Source organism: Schistocerca nitens, chromosome 2 (assembly GCF_023898315.1).
Source record: "Schistocerca nitens isolate TAMUIC-IGC-003100 chromosome 2, iqSchNite1.1, whole genome shotgun sequence".
In the NCBI taxonomy this organism is placed as follows: Eukaryota; Metazoa; Arthropoda; class Insecta; order Orthoptera; family Acrididae; genus Schistocerca; species Schistocerca nitens.
Genome location: NC_064615.1, coordinates 703,417,037 through 703,433,796, shown reverse-complemented (window position 1 = coordinate 703,433,796; position 16,760 = coordinate 703,417,037). Strand labels below are relative to the sequence as shown.

Below are 16,760 nucleotides of genomic sequence, written 5' to 3'. Positions count from 1 at the left end.
CTGCTAATAGAAGACAATTTTTCTGAATATGAGGGGGCGGGGTTGGACGTCGAGTATCGTGCTCTCCTGGCGCATTCCTGGAGAAATGGCTCCTGATTTTTGCGGTGGGGTTGAGGTGTTTGATGTTGGCACAGAGCCTCTATGATAGTGTAGAGCCTCAGATACCAGGAAAACTTTCCTAATGACTCGGTGATCACCTCCGCTCAGAAAAGGGAAACTATTTCGTGACTGAAAGGCTTCCAGCGCACTCAGTAATATAACACTGGACAATGAAATCACTACTACTCTGAGAGTAGTAGTACATCCTAAAGCTATAGTGAGTAGTTACACTTAATATTTTTTTGAATAGTTAATTTTATATTCTGAGCACAGGAGCACCTGTTGGTCCAAGAATACTACGTCGTAATTCTAATATAAACTGAAGTGATAAAAGTCGTGAGATACCTCCTAACACCGAGGCGGACCTTTTTTTCTCCGGCGTAGTGCAGCAGTTCTATGTGGCATGTGTTTTTTATAACCTCCAATAAGTATTGAGATTGGCGTTTCAGATTTTTATCGGTAGTAACTGAATAATAAAAGATACAGAGCTTCAGAGCATACGATCTCAAAATGTTCAAAGTTTGCTCTTTTTGTTGCTCTGGTCCTCAGTTCTCCACGTTGGTCTCTCGTTTGCATGCCAATCACAATCTCATTTCATTGAATTTGCTTACAGTACTCTATCCTCGGTCTCCTTCCACAATTCTTACCCCTGAAATTTCCCTCCATTACAGACGATTCCCTGAAGACTGATGACATCTGCTATCAGCTGATCCCTGCAGTTACTCAAGTTTTACAACAAATTACTTCTTTTCCCCAATATGATTGAGTACCTCCTCATTAGTTATTCGATCTATCCATTTAATCTTCATCATTCTTCTGCAGTACCACATTTCAACAGCTTCTTTCTGCTCTTTTCTGAGCTGCTTATCATTTACGTTTCACTTCTCTACAAGGTTTCACTGCGAGACGAATAACATACGACAAGATTTCCTAACATTTCAGATTATAACATATTCAAACGAATTTCTCTTTGTCAGGAAAACTTTCCTCACTTTTCTCAATTTGCATATCCTCCTTACTTCTGTCATCGTCAGTTATTTTTCTTGCCAAATAGAAAACTTGCCTACTATTTTCATCTTCTCACTTCGAAACATAATTCCTCAGTGGTACTTGATCTGTTTCGCCTGTACACCAGCGACCTTGCTTTCTGTAATCGATATTCATTTTATAACCTCTTTTCAAGACATTGTATATCACGTTCAACTAATATTCGAAGTCCTCCCCCGTCTTGCCGTAGTTACAATGTCATTGGCAAATCTCAGTGTTTTTATTCTTCTCCCTGGACTATAATTTCTTTTCTAGATTTCTCCCTGCGTTCCTGTAGCGCTTATTAACTGTGTGGTAAAATAACATTAACTTCCTTTTCAGCTACTGCTTCCCTTTCATATACTTCGACTCTTAGGATTCCATTCTGGTTTATGTACAAGTTAAAGATATCCTTTGCCTCCGTGTATTTGATTACTGTTAGTTTCAATATTTCAAAGGGAATATTCCATACAACTTTGCCAAAACCTTTCACTGAATAAAAATATGCTACAAACGTTGATTTGTCTTTCTTTAAGAAAACTAGCAGGGTCAAAATTGCCTCGCGTATTCTTTTGTGTGCAATTCGTGTCAGTATTCTACGACCGTGACTTAGTGAACTGATGATTCTATAATATTCACGCCTGTCGGCGTCTGCATTCTTCGGAATTGGAACTGCCACATTCTTCTTGAAGTCCGTGTTTCACCTGCCTCATATATATACGTATTTGGAAATGAAGTCCCATGCTTCTTGACAGAGCATAGGGGAACGATGCGGGAGACCCGCACCGCCGTACTAGGCAAGGTCCTACTGGAGGTGGTTTGCGTTGTCTTCCTCCGACCGTAATGGGGATGAATGATGATGATGAAGACGACACGACAACACCCAGTCATCTCGGGGCAGGTGAAAATCCCTGACCCCGCGGGAAATCGAACCCGGGACGCCGTGCTCGGGAAGCGAGAATTATACATCATATACCAGCTGGAAAACTTTCGTCATGGTATGTTCTTCTAAAGATCTCAGTAATTCTGACGGAATGTTTACCGCTGCAAGTGGAATGTTTCGATTTGGATGTTTCGTTCTTAAAATCTTCTCACAGTATCCTGTCTGCAATTTCCTCCCCATTTACCTTCTCTTCCATAATATTGTATTCACGTTCTGCTAACTTTTGTCGAAAGGTTTCTTTAAGTTATCTCGGACGTCATTGTATTAAATGGGTACAGAGCCTGCGCTTACAAATTTTTGCCACACCCTGCCTAAAACACGAGGACCAACACGTTTAACCATCTAGCCATGTCTACCTGAGTGCGATGTACGATGTGCCAATGGCCCTACGTTGCACTTACTACAGCTGAGCTGTCTATTCCGACTTTTTCGTCGCACTGTCATAGCACATTCTTTTGTGTTGCAGTGAGACGTACACCGAGATGACGAAAATAGTGGAATACCTTCTAATATCGCGTCGGACTTCCTTTTGCCCGGCGCAGAGCAGCAACTCGACGTGGCATGGACTCAACATGTTGTTGGAAGTCCTCTGCGGCAATATTGAGCCATGTAGCCTTTATAGCAGTCCGTAAATGCGAAACTGTTATCGGTGTAGGATTTTGTGCACGAAACGTCCCATAAATGTCCGATGGGACTCACGTCAGGCGATGTAGGTGGTCAAATCACTCGCACTAATTGTCCAGAATGTTCTTCATCTCAATAGCGAGCAACTGTGGCGGAGTGACAGAGAGCGTTCTTATCCATGACATGAAGTCCATGGATGGTTGCAAATGGTCTCCAAGTAGCTGAACATAAACATCTCGAGTCAAGGATGGGTTCAGTTGGACCAGAGTACAATGTAAACACTGCCTACACCATTATGGATCCACCACCAGCTTGCAATGTGCCTTGATGATAGCTTAGGTTCGTGCTTCATGAGGTCTGAGCCACACTCGAACCGTACCGTCAGCTCGTACCAACTTAAATAGTGACCAGTCTACGGCTTTCCATTAGTGTGGGGTCCAACCGATACGGTCATTACCCCAGGAGAGGCGCTGCAGGCGATATCGTGATATTAGCAGGGGCACTCGCGTCGGTCGTTTGCTTCCATAGCCCATTAACGCCCGATTTCCCCGCTCTGTCGTAACGGATACGCTCGTCGTACGTCCCACATTGATTTCTGCGACTGTTTCATTAAGTTTTGCTTGTCTGTTAGCACTGATAACTCTACGAAAACGGTCCGCAGCTCGTGGTCTCGCGGTCGTGTTCTTGCTTCCCGAGCACGGGGTCCCGGGTCGATTTCCGAAGGGGTCAGGGATTTTCACCTGCCTCGAGATGTTTGTGTTGTCCTCATCATTTCATCATCATTCATGAAAGTGGCGAGATTGGGCTGAGCAAAGGTTGAGAATTTGTACGGGCGGTGATAACCGCGCAGTTGAGCGCACCACAAACCAAACGTCATCATCATTATCATCTACGCAAACGCCACTGCTCTCGGTCGTTAAATGAAGACCGACGGCCACTGCGTTGTCTGTAATGAGAGGTCATGCCTGAAATTTGGTATTCTTAGCTCAATCTTGACAGTATGAATCTCGGCATTGGCTGGCTCTGAGCACTATGGGACTCAACATCTTAGGTCATAAGTCCCCTAGAACTTAGAACTACTTAAACCTAACTAACCTAAGGACATCACACACACCCATGCCCGAGGCAGGATTCGAACCTGCGACCGTAGCAGTCCCGCGGTTCCGGACTGCAGCGCCAGAACCGCTAGACCACCGCGGCCGGCATCTCGGCATTATTGAATTTCTTAACGATTTCCGAAATTGACAGTTCCGCCAGTCTAGCTCCAACTATCATTCCGTGTAGGAAGTCTGTTTATTCCTGTCATACGGCCACAATCACATTGGAAACCTTTCCACGTGAATCTTTTGCGTACAAATGAAAGCTCCACCAATGCACTGTCGTTTCATACCTTGTGTCTGCGATACTATCGCCATTTGTAAAAGTACTTATCCCTATACAATGACTTTAGTGACCTGAAAGTAGCATTCTTTTCATTTCGTGTATACAAGAAGATTGAAGCGTCGCTGGTTGGCGTGTAATAATGTCTTACTGCACTAATGTATTAGAAATTTACTCTGCGGTCGTATTAGTATTTTTAAGTTCCGTTGAGTCTTTCCATTTTGGAAACTAGCCTACGTTGGACAGTGATGTGGCACTGCGCCATCCCGCAGGCGTGGCGAGCCCTTCGGTGTCGCTGTACGAGGTGACGCTGACGCTGGTGCTGGTGATGGAGGGGGGCCGGCCGGCGGACTGCCGGCTGCTCGACCGCTGCTACGAGAGCACCGAAGCCAGCGGCAAGACCTACATGCGCGTCCTCTTCGGCTTCATCTTCATCCCGCTGCTGCTCGCCTTCCTCGTCCTGCACGCCGTCGTCGCCAGCTTCGTCTGGAGGAAGAGGAAGCCTTTCGCTTCTGCCCGTAAGTGAGACGGCCGAATCGAGCAGGACGGCTCTATGAGACAGACGATCTGCTTTCTTTCGAGCAGTTACTTCACATAAACTGCAGAGAAAAAGTATTTGCACCGCTGGCATATCTGCATACGTGAAAGGAGGTACATTCCAAGGAGTTGAGAATGAAAGCATAAGTCTTACGAAATTAATGATAGTAATACTACTCTATAGTTATAAGAGTCGAGTGGCATGAATGGGAAGCAGTGGTTGGGAAGGGAGTGAGACAGGGTTGTAGCCCATCCCCGATGTTATTCAATCTGTATATTGAGCCTAGCAGTAAAGGAAATAAAAGAAAAATAAAGAAGAAATAAATTATTTGAGGTTCGCCGATGACATTGTAATTCTGTCAGAGACAGCAAAGGACCTAGAAGAGAAGTTGAACGGAATGGACAGTGTCTAGAAAGGAGGTTATAAGATGAATATCAGCAAAAGCAAAACGAGGATAATGGAATATAGTCGAATTAACTCGGGTGATGCCGAGGGAATTAGATTAGGTAATGGGACACTTAAAGTAGTAAATGAGTTTTGCTATTTGTGGAGCAAAATAACTGATGATGGTCGAAGTAGAGAGGATATAAAATGTAGACTGGCAATGGCAAGGAAATCGTTTCTGAAGAAGAGAAATTTGTTAACATCGAGTATAAACTTAAGTGTCAGGAAGCCGTTTCTGAAAGTATTTGTATGGAGTGTAGCCATGTATGGAAGTGAAACATGGACGATAAATAGTTTAGACAAGAAGATAATAGGTTTCGAAATGTGGTGCTACAGAAGAATGCTGAAAATTAGATGGGTAGATAACACAACTAATGAGGAAGTACTGAATGGAATCGGGGAGAAGAGAAATTTGTGGCGGAACTTGACTAGAAGAAGGGATCGGTTGGTAGTACACGTTCTGAGGCGTCAAGGGATCACCAATTTAGTTCTGGAGGGCAGCGTCGAGGGTAAAAATCGTAGAGGGAGACCAAGAGATGAATACACTAAGCAGATTCAGAAAGATGTAGGTTGCAGTAGATATTGGGAGATGAAGAAGCTTGCACAGGATAGAGTAGCATGGAGAGCTGCATCAAACCAGTCTCAGGACTGAAGACCACAACAACAACAACAATACTACTGCGCAATAAAAACAAAAAACAATCAATATGAAAGCATTCTTTCCGATGCTGCATATCTGCGATATCAGAACCTTCCGCTTAGTAGTACTACATACCTCCTGCGTATCCTGTGTATTACTTGAGGGGCGATCAATAAGTAATGCAAACATTTCTTTTCTCAAAGCTGGTAGGTATTATTCAGGATCCCAATACACCACATTATTCCCCACTCTTTTCTGTACAACACCCTATTCTTTCAACATAATCTCCGTTCAATGCGACGGCCTTGCGCCACCTTACTACGGCGCCTTATATGCCTGAATGGCGCCACTCTAGTGGTCGACGTGGAAGCCAACGTCTTTCTGCCTCGATAATCTTCCCACCATCCATGTACTGCTTTCCGTGGAGTGCATCCTCCATTACGCCAGACAGATGGAAATCAGAAGGTGCGTGATCCGGGCTGTAAAAAGAACAGTCCAACGAAGGTTTGTGAGCTCCTCTCGGGTGCGCACGCTTGTGTGAGGCCTTGCATTGTCATGAAAAAGGACGAGGTCGTTTGCATTTCTGTACCGACAGACACACTGAAGTCGTTTCTCCAATTCCTGAGGGTAGCACGATACATTTCAAAGTTGATCGTTGGACCACGAGATAGGACATTAAGCAGAATAACGCTTTCAGAGTCCCAAAAAACAGTAGCAATCACTTTCTCGGCTGAGAGTGTGGCTTTCAACTTTTTCTTCAGAGGAGAGACGATGTGGCGCCACTCCGCGAACAGCCGTTTCGTTTTCTGGTAGAAGTGATAAGCGAAAGCCGGCCGAAGTGGCCGTGCGGTTAAAGGCGCTGCAGTCTGGAACCGCAAGACCGCTACGGTCGCAGGTTCGAATCCTGCCTCGGGCATGGATGTTTGTGATGTCCTTAGGTTAGTTAGGTTTAACGAGTTCTAAGTTCTAGGGGACTAATGACCTCAGCAGTTGAGTCCCATAGTGCTCAGAGCCATTTGATAAGCGAATGTTTCATCACCTGGACGATGTTCGACAAAAAAATACTCACGATCAATTTGTCATTCGTGGCCCTTCGTTGCTCTTTATGGTCTTCCGTTAGACGGCTAGGAACCTAGCGGGCACAGACCTTTGAGTACTCCAAGTGACGGACGAGTGTGTCAGCACTACCAACAGAAACCCCTAGTTGTGCAGTGAGATGTTTGATTATGATTCGTAGATCACCTCGAATGAGAGTGTCCGTACGTTCCTACACCGCAGGAATTACAGCTGTATGCGCGGGAGATAGGCCATTTTTGCGCGACCTTGTTGCGATAATGACAGACGCCTCGTCCAACGACTCACCGTGCTTTTGTTAACTGCCAGTTCTCCGTAGACATTCCGTAAGTGCATGTAGATATTTGCGATGCTCTGACATCTCTCTCCATGGAACTCATATCCGTTACAGACGCCACTTTGAAGGCCACTATACAGTTACCACCTATCGGAACTTCATGAAACTATAGGGGCTGACGCGGGAACATTTCATGATGTCCCACGACAAATTCCGTACATTTTAAAACCGAAACTGGCCGAGAAAAGAATGCGTTGCGTTACTTAATGAACGTCCCTCGCAATATACTTGGATCATTTTCGGCATGCTGTCGAGACACTGCTTCAGCCTATCGCTCTCCTTGATTGGGGGCTCTCTTTGCGCCATCAAGTGTATGAAGACTGTTCCTTTTAACAAACCACTGTAAGGTTAACTGTTCCCGAATCCACTCATTAGGGTTCACGTCACCAATTACCATATGCCATCTGGTTCATTTCTGCCTCCTGTTCAAGAGATAAGCGCGGCATGCTAGTGCACTATCGTATTGAAAGACAGTAGGCCTGAAAATAGGTCTGAGACTCCTGTACCGTTACTGCATACCCCTCAAATTATTCTCGATAATGATGCGAGACGTTCGTACGTGATACTGGTCGAAAAAATGACTGATCCATCCCGCTTCTAAACCAGTGGGGCCGCACGGTGTGGCCGCGTGGTTCGATGGGCCATCTCTCGGATTGCGTGGCGCCTCACGCCGGAGGTTCGAGTCCTCTCTCGCGCATGGGTGTGTGTGTGTTATTCTCAGCATAAATTACTTTAAGTAGTGTAAGTCTAGGGACCAATGACTTCAACAGTTTGGTCTCTTAGCAATTCACACACATTTGAACATTTTGGAAAGAGTGGGGACTCCATGCCTGAGACCTGCATGTGTAGCCGATCACGTTCACAGTCTTTGAAGACGACCATTATCTGCAGTCATCGGTGAAGAAAACCCGACACCATTTATTTCGTTTTCGTTCCACGTGTCATCTTTCCCACCTGTTTCACGGATCACGGTGCTAGACGGTTTGCAACTTTTTTGTAATGGACGCCAAAGGGCAAATTGACCGTCTGAGTCAAGATAGCCCTTCATCCCACCTCCCCTTCAGTTGTCATGAAAAAGTCAGCGCACAGTTCTGTTTCATTCTCCTCGGGATACCTAGGAACCATAAGATGTAAGTTGCGGTCAACAGATATTTTTCACCAACGCCACGAAGCACACCTTCAGTGCGTCGTTCCTATGATAGAGGTCCAATGTTAAGAGTAACTACGCTGTGGTGGTCGGCATTTCGGTTAGCAGCTTCCAGTGCTGACAACGTTTCTCACCGTAAAATGACATCACACGCACGGCCTACACTTGAAAACAAGTTTACTTCTTCCCCCATTGTACAGGCAGCTGCATGTAGCGATATCCTGTGAGAAAAAGACTGGTTTTTGGTCAAAAAAACATTGCCTATGCAAGTATTGAGGCTGGTGAAAAATGTTCACGTATTGAGTTAACAGTGGACGACGGGTACTACTACTATCAGACGTCCTCTTATGTTTTGAGAATGAAATAATGATTCAAATAGGCTTTATTCTTTTTATTATCTGTGCCATCGACCAGTTTCAACCTTATATCATTTTTAAGCACGTATCTTAAACTTTTAGCTTCATTTTACATTGTAATACATTGCATGACCCTCTTATGTGTCCAACACACGTGTCGAGTGCGAAACAAATTACCCCAAGAACACCTCCGTGCGAGCGAGTACTTAGGTCACAGTCACTTTCTAAAAACTCCTTAATAAGAGATGTGAAAGGCAGTCTAGTATAGATTAATAGAGTATTCTTATTAATTGACAAGGCTGTTTTGTTCAAGTTGTGAATAGTCAAGGTCGCATATACAGTTTTAATCATTACTAGTTTCTGCTTATATGCAAGCCATCTTCAGATCCTAACAAAATACATTACTTAGTGTACACTTGCCAAACGGCGGGACACATGGTCATCATTTACGTGAGCAGGATCGTTTATTATACAGTCCAATGGAACAGTGATGTGAATTATTCCAGAATAATGCACACTAACAGATCAGACAATTTATATACGTCGACACTGAGGTCATGCTTTGGCTGGTTCAAATGGCTCTGAGCACTATGCGACTTAACTTCTGTGGTCATCAGTCGCCTAGAACTTAGAACTAATTAAACCTAAGTAACCTAAGGATATCACATACATCCATGCCCGAGGCAGGATTCGAACCTGAGACCGTAGCAGTCGCTCGGCTCCAGACTGTAGCGCCCAGAACCGCACGGCCACTCTGGCCGGCAGGTCATGCTTTCCATGTTACGTTATTCGAAGGTGACGTCAGAAGTAGTGATAGTTATGGACTCTGTAGAACGATATGCCAGTTCCACACTGGAAACTAGTGCTATGTGAACTCCATAAGTAAAGCAGTCATCAATTCAAAGATTGTTTTAACACTAGAAAACTAAAGGGGGGATGTTAAATTGTTACCAAACCATCGTAAATTTTACTACTACATATTATATTCAAAGGAAGTCGTAATTCATACAACTATGTAAGCTTCCACGGCCGGTGTCAGGATGATTAAAATTCTTCTGGGTGTTGTACCGCGTCCTTATAAAACATACTTTTAACTACGGACTGTAAAACTGACATTGCGACCGTATTACAGCGGCCTTCCTCAGAGCAACCAATCATCATAATTTATGGTTTATGAACTTGTTAATTACAATTACAAACTCTCCAACGGTTTGTCACATGCAAAATAAGTACAAAATGTCCTGTTTTACGCCATATACTGACAATACCAGATTTTCGGGAACTGCGAATTGGTATCAATTACAACTGTAAATTTTACGAGTGTTCAGTGATCTAAGGTTTATCACCACAGTGCTTTAATAGGTATGATCCTGTTAGAGGTGGTATGCCGTTGTGTTCCTTCCACTTTTGAAGCGACTCACCCAGCCAGCCACGGTGGGGGGGGGTATTGTCAGTGGAGAAGCAGCAACTTCAAAATGGGTCGGTCAGGAGAGCTGAGTGACTTCGAACATAGACTAGTCGTTAGATGATATCTCAGTAACAAATGCAACAGGGTCATTTCAAGCGTCCAAAGGCTGCCAGAGTCGACTGTAGCTGATGCGATTGTGAGGTTGAAACGGGAAGGGACAACCACAGCTAAACCAAGACCAGGTAGGCCAAATGTACAGACCGTCACTGACTGACGATCATTGTGGACGGTGGTTGCAAGAAATCACATGAACTCGCATATTCCAAAGCGCTACCAGAATTCCGGACAGCGTAAGGAGTTAAAAAGAATGGGGTATAACGGCGAGCAGCTCTTCATATGCCACACGTCTCTACACTCAATGCTAAGCGACGTTTCACATGTAAAGAGCGACAACACTGGGCAGTAGATCAATGGAAACGAGTGATCTGGAGTGAAGAATCACGCTGCACCCTATGACACTGCGATGGAACTTCTTGGGTTTGGTAATGTCTGGAGAACGATACCTGCCATCATGTATAGTGTCAACAGTTAAGTAGCGAGGAAGTAGTCTTAGGGTACGGAGTGTTTTTCATTCTACAGATTTGTAGACTGCGAACATTGGAGGAACATTTCGGAGACGATGATTGTATCAACATGACTGTGCGCCTTGTCATAAAGGAGCATTTCTGAGGCAACGGCTTGTGGACAATAACATTGCTGAAACCGACTGGCCTGTCCAAAGTTGCGACCCGAAAGCAATGGAACACCTCTGGGGTTACTTCAGTCCAGACCCGAACGTGCAGCGCCATACTCTTGTCCGGTTTCGGCTCTTGCGGAAGAACGGGCTGCCATTCGCCCACAGACATTCCCTCAGTAGAGTCTAAGCCGTCATAAAGGCGAAGGTTGGACACACCCCATAGTAATGTCTACCAACAGGTGTCCGGATACTTTGATCAAATAGTGTTTTCTGATTGGTGTTGCCTTCGGATACGCCGGAAAATAATTCCGTAGCACCTATAAGTCAGGCTACGTACTGAAATGAGCTCTGCCGAGGTCACAACTCAGGTATAGTTTTAAGAGTGAAATGTCAAACCTGTTTCGTCACTCACCGCAAAACTAATGAGTTCCCAGTCACCTCCCCCCTCCCCCCCCCCCAAAAAAGAAAAGGAGACGGTAAGCTGCCGTGACCTAGGTGTCTTTGTGCTATGCGGGCCGCTGTGGCCGAGCGGTTCTAGGCGCTTCAGTCCGGAACTGCACGCCTGCTACGGTGGCAGGTTTGAATCCTGCCTCGGGCATGGATGTGTGTGATGTCCTTAGGTTAGTTAGGTTTAAGTAGTTTCTAAGTCTAGGGGTCCGATGACCTAAAATGTTAAGGGGACACAGTCGCGAGGGAACTCCCATAAGGAATCAATGCTAAAACGAGCAAACGTCAGGTACACTTTCTGAAGTAACTAATGGAGATAAAGACCTGAAACTTTTACAGTGTACAGCTGAAACATCATTCTCAAATCACATAAAAAACGGTTAATGTATTTTATATATTTCATGAGTAATCATTTTTTTCTACAAGACAAAAAATTAAAACTTTTCTAAACACCTTGGAGCTTGTAAATCTGTTCTTTTTATCACTACTGGTCTATGTTTTATCTAATTAATCATCGTTGTATTAACAAGAGATACTGTAAGTCTGATGTCTGTAGCAGTCATAGTTTTTGAGAAAAGTGTACCAGAAGGTCAAAAAATGTAGTTTTGAGGAAAATGGTATTAAAGTTTTACATGCAAGAAAGCAATGTACAATGTCATACAGACACACTTTTAAAACATTCCAGAGCTATACCGTGGCTCAGCTTCTTGATCTTTATCTTCTTTTCTTCCTTTCTTTGATCTTCTGGCTATCCTGGCCTCCTTGGTAGCATTTCCTGCAGAAATATCAGCATAACCCATACGGTCCATGTTAATCTTTTTCAGTCCCCTTTCAGTATTGATACCATCCTTTGTTCCCAAGAGTCTTAATACACTCCTGGAAATGGAAAAAAGAACACATTGACACCGGTGTGTCAGACCCACCATACTTGCTCCGGACACTGCGAGAGGGCTGTACAAGCAATGATCACACGCACGGCACAGCGGACACACCAGGAACCGCGGTGTTGGCCGTCGAATGGCGCTAGCTGCGCAGCATTTGTGCACCGCCGCCGTCAGTGTCAGCCAGTTTGCCGTGGCATACGGAGCTCCATCGCAGTCTTTAACACTGGTAGCATGCCGCGACAGCGTGGCGTGAACCGTATGTGCAGTTGACGGACTTTGAGCGAGGGCGTATAGTGGGCATGCGGGAGGCCGGGTGGACGTACCGCCGAATTGCTCAACACGTGGGGCGTGAGGTCTCCACAGTACATCGATGTTGTCGCCAGTGGTCGGCGGAAGGTGCACGTGCCCGTCGACCTGGGACCGGACCGCAGCGACGCACGGATGCACGCCAAGACCGTAGGATCCTACGCAGTGCCGTAGGGGACCGCACCGCCACTTCCCAGCAAATTAGGGACACTGTTGCTCCTGGGGTATCGGCGAGGACCATTCGCAACCGTCTCCATGAAGCTGGGCTACGGTCCCGCACACCGTTAGGCCGTCTTCCGCTCACGCCCCAACATCGTGCAGCCCGCCTCCAGTGGTGTCGCGACAGGCGTGAATGGAGGGACGAATGGAGACGTGTCGTCTTCAGCGATGAGAGTCGCTTCTGCCTTGGTGCCAATGATGGTCGTATGCGTGTTTGGCGCCGTGCAGGTGAGCGCCACAATCAGGACTGCATACGACCGAGGCACACAGGGCCAACACCCGGCATCATGGTGTGGGGAGCGATCTCCTACACTGGCCGTACACCACTGGTGATCGTCGAGGGGACACTGAATAGTGCACGGTACATCCAAACCGTCATCGAACCCATCGTTCTACCATTCCTAGACCGGCAAGGGAACTTGCTGTTCCAACAGGACAATGCACGTCCGCATGTATCCCGTGCCACCCAACGTGCTCTAGAAGGTGTACGTCAACTACCCTGGCCAGCAAGATCTCCGGATCTGTCCCCCATTGAGCATGTTTGGGACTGGATGAAGCGTCGTCTCACGCGGTCTGCACGTCCAGCACGAACGAAGGTCCAACTGAGGCGCCAGGTGGAAATGGCATGGCAAGCCGTTCCACAGGACTACATCCAGCATCTCTACGATCGTCTCCATGGGAGAATAGCAGCCTGCATTGCTGCGAAAGGTGGATATACACTGTACTAGTGCCGACATTGTGCATGCTCTGTTGCCTGTGTCTATGTGCCTGTGGTTCTGTCAGTGTGATCATGTGATGTATCTGACCCCAGGAATGTGTCAATAAAGTTTCCCCTTCCTGGGACAATGAATTCACGGTGTTCTTATTTCAATTTCCAGGAGTGTACATCAGTCTTCCTTGACACACGAGCATTGAAGCACATCACTGCATCATGAGCACCAAATTTTAGTGTTTCTTTTCAGTTTTTGGTAGCCTTGTCTAAATGACAGAATTCAAACTTTCATTTGGGTTTTGAGTTTTTCCATGGAGACACTTTTTCAAGAGCTCTTGTTGGCTAAGGTCTCTGAAAATGGGTTTCACAGCTAGCAGGATTTTTTCTGGAATTGAATGTTTGTGCTTATAACTGGAATATGTAGTTGGCTCAAATGGCTCTGAGCACTATGGGACTTAACTGCTACGGTCATCAGTCCCCTAGAACTTAGAACTACTTAAACCTAACTAACCTAAGGACAGCACACAACACCCAGCCATCACGAGGCAGAGAAAATCCCTGACCCCGCCGGGAATCGAACCCGGGAACCCGGGCGTGGGAAGCGAGAACGCTACCGCACGACCACGAGATGCGGGCAATATGTAGTTGGGTTGTTGAATTTGCACCAGCTGTCAGGTCCCCGTTCGTAAAGGTTATGTTGTGGTTCCTCATCTGCTGAAATTTTATGAAAGAATATAGCCCATATGGCTCTCCTCATTGCTTCTACATTGTTGCAGTTATTTCTAATGGCCATACCATAATAAGTCTGGATCCTGTCTATTTCAGCCTTTACCACCTAACTTTCTTTCCTTATATATCTTTAGAAGTCGTGATCCCATTCTTTTCTGTACATGTCCTATACATTCCAGTTTATTAATTTTGACTCTAGGCCCATAAGGTTTATCTTCTACCACTTTCTGATAAGCCTTACTGTCTCCGTCCCCAAGATAGTCTGTATAGAGGATACCTCTTGACTGCACAGACCTTTTGAAAATGTTAGCAACACCAGCCACTTCCATGCCTCCACTATAACCATCATAGTCCTTTTTGCACACATGTTGTATAGTGGGATTTTTGCTACAGATGTCACAGAACTTAGTAATAATTTCAATATCTAGAACCTTCCCAGTATCAAAAGAAGTTGCTGACACAATGCCATTTAGGGATGTATGCCCACGTTTCTGCCAACTGCCATCAAAACCAGCAGAAATTTGCCTTGGGTCAGATTTCGTATCATTCAACTGAACTGCTTCTTTGGCTGCTTTCAACATTGTAGATTCACTTACCTAAGCTACAACTGCACCAATAGTCTTCTTGTAAACATCAAACTTTCTTGGAGGTGCCGGAATGTTCATCACTGCACAAAGAACAGCACCTGCACTTCGCCCTTTTCCAATAGATCTAAGTGCATACACTAATCTTATATTGTTTTCATACAGTCTGCTTCTTGTTACGTGGGGTGATATTGTATTGGCAGTACAGCTACATTCCAAACATGTCAAAACTAAATTACAAACAATTCCCTTGGTTTTCACCACATCTTCGTGTAAAGTAACGTTTCCACCACAGTTTTTACAATTTGTGTATTTTTCGATAAGTTCACGTAATAACCTCATGGAGATCAGAATGTTTGTGTCAGTAACAACAGAAACACTGTTCACACCACATATTGCATTGTCACGCATATGAGAGGCACTTGGAAAACCGGCAGCACCTAGAGGCTTCTTGCTTGAAGCACTGACACTCGCACTGACTTCACTTTCAACATTATTTTCTGCCCTCTGTTCAAAACTAGCAGTTTCGCGATTTATTTTTACATATTTATTTCCACGAAAATTAGGCTTATATCCAAACTTCCTTATTCTAGCCATTGTGTTATAACGTTTCACAAAATCATTGCATTTGTATGACCAAAACGTAAACAACTAGGGTGAAGAAACTGACAAACGATAGTCGACAATGCAGACAGGCTGGCAAACATCAGAATAACATTTCTCTCTTGCAACCCAAATAAAGAGTATTTATATCCGTGGAACATAAATGATTGTTGTACTATAGTCAATGCTGACTACTGCGCAAGACACAGCAAAAATGGACGTGGCGCTAGTTACCATGCTTCACAAACAAATTAATAACTCCGAATCTAATAATCAGATTTGTATGAAACAAACGGCATTTTGTAGCCAAATAATTGGAGCATAGATTAAGACTAAAAAAAATTCGATTTTTTTAGCCTGTTCGCGACTGTGTCCCCTTAAGTACCATATATTAGAGCCATTTGAACCATTTTTTTCTTTGTGTTATCTCTCTGCCTCAGCCGCCTGTGGCGCACAGAATGCGCGCTGCGGCAAGGACCGCGGAGACGGCACCACGTCCAACAGCAGCGGCGACGCGAACCGCTCCAACAACGCCACCAGCAGCTCGGACACGCTGAGCGGGCGCGCCCGCACGGCCGCCGGCGCCGCTTCCACCGCCACCGCCACCGCCACCGCCACCGGCGTGGCCTCGCCGTCGGGGCCCTTCCAGCGCGCGCCCACCGCCAAGAAGACGTCCCCGCACACGGTGCGCAACATCCGCTCCTTCCGGCGCATCATCGTCATGATGGTGCTCTTCTTCGTGTGCCGCCTGCCCAACTGGCTGTTCAACATCGTGCACGACGCGGCCGGCACCGGCGACAAGTACGCGTGGTGGCTGGCGCGCTACGGCGTCAACCTGCTGGCGCTGTTCAACAGCGTCGTCAACCCGCTGCTGTACTGCTTCTTCAACGAGACGCTGTCGGCGGTGGCGCGCGTGCGCAGCTGGCTGACGCGGCCGTGCCGGGCCGGCGCGGACCCTCAGTGTCAGCAGCAGCCCAGCAGGCCCAGGGAGCCGCCCAGACCGCCGTCCATCGTGCCTCGCGGGCCCTACTACGACGCCGAGCACAGGACCGCCAACTGGAAGCCCTAACACCCACACACCACCTGTAGTGAACTTCACAATCCTTAATAAAGAACATAGATTTCCTAAATCAGTCTGTGATCATTAAGGCGAAATTTTACTGGGACCAATGTAAACGACTATGACACATACTCCACAGACCATTTAGAACAGGGCGACACGAAGGAAGTAACTGAAATAAAAGGTTACACCTTTGTCATAAGTTTCATTAAGAAGTATTTCTTAATGGGCACTAGTTTTGGACACCTATGTCCATTTTTAAACCACTCATATTGTAAGTGTGATAATACATGCAAAAGCCTGTAAAGAAAACCTGGCCCTGCAGTGACTATCAAAGCTGGGCTAAGGCCGGCTCAGCAATAGTAAATAGACCTCATAGAACAGTCCAGTTCTGCCATGTCTGACGCATGTGGTCTGTTTACTGTTATTGAGTCAGACGTAGTGTCGCCTTGTTTGTCTCTGCG

At 45.9% G+C, this 16,760-nt stretch overlaps 1 protein-coding gene across 1 annotated transcript in view; it reads left to right on the top strand.

Annotated features, from left to right (window-relative positions):
* The window catches only part of LOC126235275 (gastrin/cholecystokinin type B receptor-like), a 118,788-nt gene extending 102,483 nt beyond the window's left edge, over positions 1-16,305 (top strand). The window contains exons 8-9 of the mRNA XM_049944004.1: positions 4,345-4,590; positions 15,677-16,305. Coding sequence (XP_049799961.1) covers positions 4,345-4,590; positions 15,677-16,305 — 875 coding nt within the window. The remainder of the gene's footprint in view (positions 1-4,344; positions 4,591-15,676) is intronic.
* Positions 16,306-16,760: the final 455 nt, after the last annotated feature.